At 27.2% G+C, this 12238-nt stretch overlaps 1 protein-coding gene across 1 annotated transcript in view; it reads left to right on the top strand.

Annotated features, from left to right (window-relative positions):
* The first annotated feature begins 1755 nt into the window (after positions 1–1755).
* Positions 1756–12238, top strand: part of LOC149229834 (cycloartenol synthase-like) — a 403955-nt gene continuing 393472 nt past the window's right edge. The window contains exon 1 of the mRNA XM_089378753.1: positions 1756–2069. Coding sequence (XP_089234879.1) covers positions 1866–2069 — 204 coding nt within the window. The 5' untranslated portion in view covers positions 1756–1865. The remainder of the gene's footprint in view (positions 2070–12238) is intronic.

Raw genomic sequence — 12238 nt, 5'->3', positions numbered from 1 at the left:
ACTCTTCTAATTTATTGATTAGAAGTTGATTTCTAAACAAGATATCAAAATTCCTTAAACTCTTCTAATCTATTTATTAAAAAATATTGCTAAACAAGATATAGAAATTTTTCCTAAAGCCAATTAAGCAACACAAAAGAATGGTTTTATTATTTAGACATTTCTAATAAATATAAGAGTAATTAGGTAATCCTTGTTCAAATGATAATTTTTATTTTTGTAGTTGTTTGTGTCCTCCAGAGATGACTATAGGCTTAACCTTTGGCTTGAGAAACTATGACCCATAGGCATCTAAGCTGTAAAAATCACTTCGGGATGGCACTCGACGTGGGCCACAGTAGTGACCTTCACATCAAGGAGTGACTTAACATTACACCCCATTACCATTTATTCTATGCCCAGTGAACATTTAAATGATAACTTTTAATATAACATAAGCTTTAACCTTTTTTCTTAACATTTTAATAAAATGCAAATTTTATTTTCTAAAATAACTTTGTATAAACTTTTTTAGATGAAAGTTAATCATAAAATTATCATAAAATTTAAGAAGTGTTTCCTCGAACTTCTTCTATCATTTAAATAAAATATTAAAACAAATTAATAGTTTTTATCATTTTTCCTAAAAATTATATAAATCTCAAAATTGATATTACGACTATAATTAGCATTATTGTCATTTATTTTTTAATTCTTATAAATAAAAAATCGAGATTAGATAAACTCAATTATTTACAATGTTATTTATATTTTAGTTTTATTTTTTTTCTTCACAACTATGTATAATAAATAATTTTAATAAAAGACAACTATTATTATTATTATTAAATAAAATATCTTATTTTATCAATGAGGTAACATAATTATTATAAATATTGATCTTGTATGTTTTTCTATAAGAAAGATTAACTTATATAAAATTAGCTTAGATCTATTTTTATAAATAGATCTACATTGGTTTAAAAATATATATATACTTACTTAAAATGAAAGCATAAAAATAGGGAGTACATTTCATGGATGGTAAACCATCCAAGCCTCACTTTAAGGGTATATATATGATTTTCTTTTATTTTTAAAATGTTTAGATAACATAATATATCATATTGGGTTGGAGAGTGTCTTTCAACCCAATCATATAATAGATGATTTAGATTCAATATTGGATAATATATTAGTCTAAATACATTTGAACTATAGATTTACAAAAAACTCAGAGGATCAAATCTCTTTTCACTTTAAAACAAGTTTTTAAAGCTTTGCATCTCAAAAGATTTGATCCCTATCCACACTTTAGGTAAACCTACAGTTAAGATAGATCTAAGATGGTTTAATAATTAATTATAATTATTTATTATTTTTCTTTTTTATATAATTTAATGAAATTAAAATGTTAGAAAATAAGACTAGATAAAACATTATAATACTGAATTGGAAAACACCTCTTAATATAATTATTTAAAAATTTATTTCAATTATATATTGATTGATTTTGATTGTGATTTAACTTCTTTGGATTTTGATTGTGATTTAACTTATATTGATTGATTTTGATTGTGATTTAACCTCTTTGGATTTTTTGGTAAATCCAAACAAATTTGAACTACTCCCACTGGTTATTTTAATGAAAAGTACTTGTGACTTTAATAAGATCGAGCTGTTTCACGAAGACCGCAAATAATATATCATTTCGCTGTCATAATTTGGCGCTGGCAACCCGTGAAATTTTCGGCGTGAAAGCAAATTTGTATATATAGACGGAGGAAGAAGGCGCATATAGAGTTGAACTATCTCTGGTCACTCTGCATTAATAATTGTGTTGCAGAGAAGAAAATTGGAGGGCAGTAATATTCAGCATCATCATCATGTGGAAGCTGAAGATCGGCGGGGACGCCACGAGCCCCTGGCCGTTGGAAACTTTGAACGATCACACAGGAAGACAGTACTGGGAATTTGATCCAGATGCGGGCACGCCTGAGGAACGCGTAGCTGTAGAAAATGCTCGTGCAGACTTTCATAAAAATAGATTTCTCTACCGCCACAGTCGTGATCTTCTCCTCAGGTTCCAGGTACACATTTTCTCTCCCTGCTTTTCTTTTAAGTTGGTTTCAAATTTTAAATTTAAACCAGTTTAATAATTTTATGATGATGATGATGGTTAACATCCGCTGAGACCAAATAATGGTTTATCGGACCTAAATAAACAAATTATCTATTTTGATTTAAGATTTTATTCTTATGCTCAAAAAGCTTGGAGAGAAGCCTCCGAGCTCACTATAATTTTGACTCAGAGCTCACTATAATTTTGACATTGTAAAAAACTAGAAAAATTAATATTGAACTAATATTATATTATAATATAATATTAACCCAATTACATTCGTAATTAATATAAAAAAATTTTATTTTCCATCATAATATAATTTAATATTAATATTAATATCTATCTTAACCTAAGTATTTGTTTTCATTGAGGAACAAATCCCGTGACATGCACAATTTCTTTGAATTTTTACTTTTTAGTTTGATGTGAACGATATTCTTTGTGATTGAATGCTCATGGACTGACTGGATGTACAGGTAGGATCAGAGTCCATGCTATGATCTTTCCATTCTGTCTTATCAATTGAGTGTTAAGATCAATAGAGCTTTTTAGGTTAATTTTTATTAATTTGGAAAATTTAATAATGATTAAATATTAAGATTAGAATTTCAAAATTTGATAATTTGTCAAATTTAACAGGTTTAATAATGTTAGATTTAAAATTTTTGTGATTTATAATGTAGATATAAGTTTTTTGGATTAATCATTGTTAGGATTTGGTTGGCGTTTTGAATCAACTAATGTGGTTCATCTTTGAGACAAGGTGAGAAATCAATCGATCTGCAAGAATAAATAACATTGATGCATCATTGCTCTTGGTAAATTAATTAGTAAAAATTATCTATTGGTAAGTTAGTTAAAAAATTTATTTAAGAATTAAGTTTAATAATTTTACATTATAATTATAATCTAAAGATACTTTTTATTTAATTATATAATAATTATTAAATGAATTTAACAAGTTTAAAAATCAAGCAATATTGAAAAGTCAGATTATAGATTTTATATAATATTCATTATATTGTTATAATTATTGGATATTGTTAAATATTAATTATTTTAGTTGAAATTGTAAAAATAATCATGAATATATATATTTTTTTATTTATAATTATATAAGTGTAGTTTTATTAACCAATAAATTGAATTTTTTGGGTTAATTTTACAAAATCTAATAAAGTTGTTTATGAATGAGATTTTTAAGAATTATAAATTTTAGTTATTTAATTTGTCAAAGTTCAAATATCATTAAGTTTTTAAGATAATAATACATTAAAAAAAATGTGTTTGAGAGAAACCCAACAATTCACAAGTAATTATTAGTAAATCTTTGGGCTCTATTGTTTGTCCTTTCTATAAATCAAATCACAACGGAAATTTAAACCTTGAATCTTTGGGTCTTCATAGATTTCACATTATTTTAATTACCAATTAAACTACCCATAAATTTTAGATATTGAATTAAAATTAGAAAATTAAATTGTAAAATATATGGTGTGCTTTTTGGCATTAAGGCCAAGTATGTAATATATCCACTATCAATTTCTGTTAAAAAAAAAAAAAAATTATAATTTTCAAAATATACTCAATTCTCTAAACGTTTCAAAATTTTTGTCACATTATAAATCTTTTTGACTCGATAAGTTTCCAAAACTATGGTGATCTAAAAAGAATTTTCTTTCTTCTTTTGAAAAAAAAACATCAAAAAAATCTTAACTAATCTCTTAAATAAAGTTCAATAAACTTTATTAATATTAATGACTATTAATTATCATGACCATATATATTTATACTTCATAAATAAAATAATATTAATTCGTTACTTATTTTTTTTTTAGCCATTTTTAATTTTATTACAGATTTTAAAATATTTTTAAAAAATTAATAGATATAATCAATTTCAAAAAAATTCCAAATATCTACATTATGGTTATTTTTATTATTTCATTTCTTTATTATTTTAAAGGAAAAACTCAGCCAACTTTCACAGGTCCATTATGAAGAATAATGTGTCAACATCTCCATCGAGACTTTTGTGTCGATGATTGTCGGTGCATACACACTCATGAAATTTTGGATTTATTCATAATCATAAGTGGGGATGATTTATTTATTCAAGATGTTTCTGTCCATGATTCTGGCTGCACACAGAATCATGAAGTTTTGGATTTATTATTGCATGATATTTCAATAGGGTTTTAATCATAAGTTGGGTGGTTTATTTTTTAAATTTAATTCTTAAAATAATAATGGGTAATTAGTGGTGATTATTTGAGTGAGGTTTACTCAATTAAAAAATTTAAAAGGAAATTATGATTTGATTAAAATTTTCTAACATGAAATATATGATTTAGTAAAGATGGAGATGGAGTTGTTTTAAAGCAGAAAGGTTTAGTAAAGATGGAGTTGTTTTAAAGTAGAAAGGTTTAGTAAAGATAGAGTTGTTTTAAAGTAGAAAGGTTAATCAATTATTTACTTTTTAAACTTTATCACAATAAGTTTACATGTTTTTTTTTTAAGTTTGTTAAATTTAAATGAAAAAAATATATGTATTCTCAACCACCCCAATTAAAATTCAAAATTTCTCTCATTTTTATATATAACAATTATAAATGATAATTAATTTTTTTTATTTTATATTTTGTTTTACGTATATATTAATTAGAAATAGATTATCTTTTTTGGATGAGAATATTATATTAATTTAAAATCTACTCTTGGATGGTTGCTTCTACAATAAATGACTATAATGAATATTTGAGACTCACCATGGTCTTTATTAGCACTATCTTAAAGGACACAAGGTTTTTGGAGATGTAAATTCTCCAAAAAAAAAGAAAGTAGCAGGGCTATTGTTAAGGAATAGTTGTTAAGAAAGTAATATCATTTTAGGACTTCTACTTCCAAGCTTACACTTTTATTGGTGAGATCATTATAGCAGAATTGTTCATTCTCAACACATTAAATAAGCTAATAGTAGAGAATCATAATTTAAGATATTTCATTCGATCAATAACCACTTGCAACTTGCAATGCAAAGATCCACGAACAAGGTAATAGATAACAAGCTTTGAATCTCACACCACTACCAAATCTTGGATGTTTATTTCTTTAGCTGCTCCATACGCCTCTCCCGTACTATTTTCACAATTACCTAACCTCAAGTGTACTCAATTTCAATTTTTCTATTGAAATTAAACATAACCCTCCCCACCCTAGAAACAAATTATCAAACATTAATTATATTAAACATTTTTCCATATAAGAAAACTATCACAATTACCTAACCTCAAATATACTCAATTTCAATTTTTCTATTGAAATTAAGCATAACCCTCCCCACCCTAAAACAGATTATCAAACATTAATTATATTAAACATTTTTGTGTATAAGAAAACTATAATATTGACATATGATTTGTAATTTAAATTTTATTTGTATATATAATATAAATCAATCAAAAAGTAAACATGTATTTATAGGATTTACTTTAAAATAGGATTTACTTTAAAATAGTCAATACAAATTATAAAATTAAAAGGAAGATTTGATCAATTTATGACACTAGAACATAATCTATGGAGAAAGAATTTTTAATATTTAGATTTTTTTTTTTAATTTTATATATATTTTGTTTAGTCTAATTATATCAATATGAAAATTGTATAAATAAACTTTAAAGAAAAAGGCAATCCACCTATATTATTATAGAAATTGTAAAAACAAATATTAAAAAATAAAAGTATGGGTCAAAAAAGAGTACATATGTTTATTATTAAGTTCCACATAAAATAATGCAGTGAGCAATTCAAAATAACTAAAATTTTACAATAATTTGACATAGTTGACTAAAAGCATAAAAGAGAAGCTATAGAATAAATCTAAGAAGACTAATATTGCTTCTTTGTATCACTATTATTAAAAGACATAAAACAACCAACCTATGTAGTCAGTATAAAGGAAATTTTAGCTTAAAAATGGTCTCCTAAAGAAAAATAAAAGAAATTAATAAAAAAATGTCATGTAAACAACTTTTTAATATTACTTTAATTTTATCTATGTTTCACAGTATTTATTAGCACAAAATTTAATAAAAATTTTAATATTTTATCTCTAATTTTTAAATTATTTAACTTTTTATATTTAATTATTTTATATTTAACTATCTATTCTATATTTTTGGAGGGAGGCACTTTTTCTTTTCGAAATATGTTTTCTAATTATTTTTTATTTAACTAAAATTGTCTATATTTAAATTTTATATTTAATTGTCTATTAATATTTTGTATTTAACTATTTTTTTTGTTTTTTTTGGGCATGGCTATTAATGTCAAATAGGGCCGCATTTTTAATTTATGTTTTTGACTAATATTAAGATTTACATTGTATTAATAACTTTTTTGATATTTTAATTCATATGGGTAAGGTAGGTAAATAACATTAATAAAAAAAATTCACAAATATGTAAATTAATAATATGTAGATTAAACAATTAAAAATTATTTAGGACATGTACCTATTTTTAAATTTAAAGGATTTTTATTGGTTTACATATTATGACAGAAATTATGTGAAAATTTCATGAGCACTTTTAGGCTGAAATTTCCTCTAATTGGGCCATGGGGTCTAAAAAAATGGTATCTATATCATAGACTACCTTGTAAACCACCTCAAAAATTTTGTCCAAAATTTATAGTTTCTACATGACTACTCACTATTGATGTCCTCTCTCCTCTACCACCTAGATAATAAAGTCCTTGTTCAACCAAAAGAGTTCAATGAGCTTGAAGATTTAATAAAGTCCTTGTTCAACCAAAAGAGTTCAATGAGCTTGAAGATTTTGGTGTCTCTAGACCAAGAAAATTGTATGTTTGGCACCCACTTTGTATATTTTATCTCTATTTTAAAATTGGAGAGCTTCCTTTTGTTTTGATTGATATCTTACTCCATGGATGCTACCTTGATCTTGTTATCCTTGGAATATCAATAATGGTGTATTTTTGCAGCTCTCATGATATTTGATTGAGCTCAGGGGATATGTTGGGTAGTTTTTTGAGAGAGATGGTTTTTAACAATGGGGTTGGAACTACGAGTTGGAAATTGTCTAGTACATAAAAGTAAACTATTTTTTATTGTTCTCTTCGTTATTAAAAGTTTTCAATAATAAAAAATAACAAAGAATAAGCTTTAGTTGTGAGTACTAAAATGAGGAGAAATAGAAAAGAATGTAAGTAAACTATTTTTTATTGTTCTCTTCATTATTAAAAGTTTTCAATAATAAAAAATAGCAAAGAGTAAGCTTTAGTTGTGAGTACTAAAATGAGGAGAAATAAAAAAGAGTGAACTTAAATGATAAAAAAGATAATAATTATGTAAAAGAACACAATAGATACAACATAACTCTCATTAGGACTTATGATGTTACATGGCGGTGGTTTTATCATAACCAAAAAATTTCCGTAATATAAATGGGGTTGGTTTATCCATAAATGTCCTTATACTACCTCCATGCCTTGAATGAGACAACACACTAAGGAGTTAGACAAACTTGTGTTCAATCACAACTTGGAATCATATATATCTTTTATGTCACAACTTGGAATCATATATATCTTTTATGTCAAACACGAAATAGGAAAAACTTATTTTTAATATTAATGTGTTAGATACATAACCATTTTAATATATTTTTAATTGATAATTCGTACTTTGATATATATTTTAGTTAATAATGTATTGTTGTGTAAATCTTACCAAAACACTTATATAATATTTGACATGTATTTACTTGTATAATGAATTTATTACTATTATAAATTTTTAAATTTATGTTATAAATGAAATTGATGTAATATATTGTAATAAGTATGTGTTATTATTATATTTTATATTTATTTTTAATAAATATTAATTGAAAATTTCAAAAAAAAAAGTTCAGTATAAGATTTAATTGGAATTGGAATGCATTTTATATCAAAATATGAGTTTTATCTATTATGTCAAAGAAAATAATTTTTGAAGTTGATTGATTTGTATTAATGAAAATAATAATATATAACATGAAGAGGTATGATTTTTGGGAATTCATATTTCAAGGTTGTTTTGTATTCTAACTATTTATTTTCTTTTATTTACATATTTATAATTCGCTCACCTAATTCTCAAACCTTGAGGATTAGGTGTCTAACATTCTCCCCACTTAATTTAATGGGGTGTTTGTGAGTCCAAGCATCATTTTTAATCTTTCAAACTTCTTTTTTCCAAGTGCTTTGGTGAAGATGTCTACAATTTTCTCATTTGTGAACAATTTCATAGATGAATAGTCTTGGCATATACATGATATATCGAATCGAATGATACTTTATGTTGATATTTTTGGTTCGATTTTGGAATTTTGGATCCTTTACCAATTTAATTGCAAAAGTATTATAAATAAGAAGAGGAGTAGAGTTCACTTCTTTCTCCTGCAAGTATTCAAGAATTTTCCTAAGCCACACAATCTCTATGGTTTCTTTTGCAGTTTCCACATATTCTATCTCTACTCTAGAATTCACTAGACCTGATTCTTTGTGTGGCCTCCATGAGACAACTAATAATACAAGACTCATAACATATCCTGAAGTAGACTCTCCAATTTCATTATCTCCATCGAATTTTAAGACATGATATCCAATCAATGTGAATTCATCCACCTGTGAATATTTGAGTCCAAAGTCTTGAGTTCCATTCAAGTACTTTAGAATTATTTTTACAGTAGAATAATATCCTTCACAATGCTTTTGCATAAACTTGGAAAGGATTCCAACAACAAATGAAATATCTAGTTTAGTAGTGGTGAGGTACATAAGACTTCCCACAAGTTGTCTATATATAGTTGCATCCTCAAATTCATTTCCTTCTTTAGATGTGAGCTTCATATTTTGTTCCAATGGAGTGGGGCCAAAGGGAGCCAGTTTCAACCTAACCTTGGAATGGGAGCCTCCACCTACAGAGATTATTCAATAAAGGAACCAACCACCTGCCCACAATGGAAGAGAAATGAGTGCTTGATTGCTTGCCCCCAAAACATCCCATGAGGTTCCGCTACTGGAAACACTCAGTGAGCTTTCGTTCCTGCTCTGGATCCGATCATCTTGTCGCGTAAAGATGGCAGGCAGAAAGGACAAGCTTGTTCTCATAGGGGGAAAATAAGGAGCCTGTTGCGATCAATGTAGGCGAGGATCTTAAGGGAGTGGATAAAGGATTGCATTTATCCATGCCAAACTTGTTCAACAATTCTCCAAGGTACTTATTTTGAGAGAGGAATATATACCTTGGATGTTGGGTCACTTCAATGCCCAATTCCCAAGTAGTAGTGAAGGTGTCCCAAATCTATCATCTCTTATTTTTTCCTCAACTATTTCTTTATGGATATATATTTTTCATTGTCAATTGTTATCAATAGGTTATCTACATATACCATAAGGTAGACAACAATTTTTTCTAACTTTATTGACAAATATAGTTGCATCATCATGTAAAGTGTTTGAAATTTAATTTTAGAAGATGTTCAATCAATTTTTCATACTAGGCTCATGGTGCTTGTTTTAGGCCGTATACGGATTTGATGAGTTTTCATACTTTTTGTTCCTATCCGTTCACAACAAAGCCTTTTGGTTGAGACATGAAGACATTTTTTTCAAGTATTCATTCAAGAAAGTAGCCTTCACATCTATCTGATGGAATTTCCATCCATTATTAGCTACCAAGGAAAAGAGAGTCTGAATGGTGGCCCATTTTGTTGTGGGGGAAAAGGTATTTTCATAATTGACACCTTCTTCCTATGAAAATCCTTTTTCTAAGAGCCTTGCTTTATGCTTGTCAAGTGAGCCATATGATTTATACGTATTCTTGTAGATCGACTTACAACCAATTAGTTTTGTTCCAAATAGATGTTCCACCAAATTCCATTTTCCATTCTTTATGAGATCATCATACTCCTTCTGCATTACTTCTTTCCATTCATCATGAGAAGCAACTTATTTAAAGGAAGTTGGTTCAAAATTAGCAAACAAATCTAATTCACAATCATATGAAACATCCATATCATCAACTGAATCATAATTGTCTACCTCCATTTTGTCTAGTGAAACTTTTGGTTCCTATCTTTCCAGCCTCATTAGGATGAACACTTTCAAGTGTTTTAGTGAGCCATTTTGGGGGACCATTCTGAGATGGTCCAAGTTTCTTTATTGATTGAGATGGGTTGCATCAATATTTATCCTTCCAATCCTCTCAATAATATCACTCAAAGGGTCTTCCTAATTTGAAGGAGTGATCAGAACTTCACGAGGGAGAGACAATGCTTCAAAAGAAGATTCCATATAGTAATCCAAGATATGGGTTCCCCCTTCAAGATGTGGAATCTCATTATTAAATTCATGATAAGTTTTTGCATGTTTGAATCTATCAAAACAATCAAGCTACTGCTCAAAAATATTTTTTGTATTGGAAGATTTAAGAAAAATCACATCTCTAGACAATATAACCTTCTTATTTACCCCATCATAGAGAGAATGTGATTTGGTGGTATCTGAATACCCTAATAATATGCACTTTTCTATCCTTGTATCAAACTTGCTTCTTTTCTCCTTAGGAATCAAGGCATAGCAGATCAAACTAAAATTCCTATGATGCCTTACTAAAGGAATGAGACCATACCACATTTCATAATGAGTCTTATTTATGAGAGCTGGAGATGGACATCTATTTTTGACATATATTAAACATAGAGTTGTGTCAACCCAAAACATCATCTTTACATTTTTGAAAAGCATCATTGAGTGAACCATATTTAAGATAGTCCTATTCATTCTTTCATCTACACCATTTTGTTGTGGATTTTATGGAACAATTGTTTGATGTTGAATCCCATGTTGGTGAAGATAGTTTTCAAATTCATTAGAAGTATATTATTTTCCATTATTAGTACGAATTGATCCAATATTAGATTGTGCATCACTTTCAATCCATGCATGAAAATTTCTAAAAGTTTCAAAATCTTATGATTTACTTTTCAACAAGTATACCCACTACATCCCAGTGTAATTATCAATAAAATTTATCATATATATATATTTCCATTTGTAGAAGGAATAAGCATAGGGCCACACAAATCAGAATGAATTATTGCAATCTTTTTACATGTTATTGAAGCATAACCATGAAATGGTTGTTTCTTATGCTTTCGTAGGATACAAGCATAACAATGCTTTAGTTCCCTTGGAATAGTTGGAAAATCAGAAATTCCTTTCTTTTTCAAAAAACTACGACTATCATAGTTGAGATGTCCGAATATTTCATTCCATAACTAACTAGATGGAAATCTACCTTTATTGCAATATGAAAGGCATGCAAATTTCTATGCATGAGTAGATATTCCTTGCAACTTCAATAGTATTTCTTCCTCTATTCCAGTCATGACAACTAAGTTGTCTAATGCTTTTCTTACCTCAACTTTACCATTAAACGTATGAATGGAGTGTCTTTGCTAGTGAACGAGGGACAAGTGATCTTTTTGAATTATTAGCATGTCCATGCTATATAAGTTCTTTGCGAATTTTTAATTGTTTTTCAAAGTCACAAGAACACGTTGTCATAGGACAAATACCATTACCATAAAGAAAAAACATGATCCCTATTACACTAAAAGTAGTAGTATAGACCTGGATCTTTCAAACATACTTCTAATTTGTCGATATAAATGCAAATACGAGTAAGTGATAGGGGACAAAGGAAAACCTTCAATGTTTAACCTCCATTTTACAATTGATTTCTTCCAAACAATACTTATTGTTCCTAAACTTAACATAACTTTGTCATTAAACCTTATCATAACAATTCTCAACTCAAAGTGAACTTTAAACTCTTCTAATTTATTGATTAGAAGTTGATTTCTAAACAAGATATCAAAATTCCTTAAACTCTTCTAATCTATTTATTAAAAAATATTGCTAAACAAGAGATAGAATTTTTTCCTAAAGCCAATTAAGCAACACAAAAGAATGGTTTTATTATTTAGAAATTTCTAATAAATATAAGAGTAATTAGGTAATCCTTGTTCAAATGATAACTTTTATTTTTGTAGTTGTTTG

This window comes from Pinus tabuliformis, chromosome J (genome assembly GCF_031772625.1).
Source record: "Pinus tabuliformis cultivar Carrire ecotype Pingquan chromosome J, CPIR1, whole genome shotgun sequence".
In the NCBI taxonomy this organism is placed as follows: domain Eukaryota; kingdom Viridiplantae; phylum Streptophyta; class Pinopsida; order Pinales; family Pinaceae; genus Pinus; species Pinus tabuliformis.
This window is presented reverse-complemented; position numbering and strand designations above follow the sequence as displayed.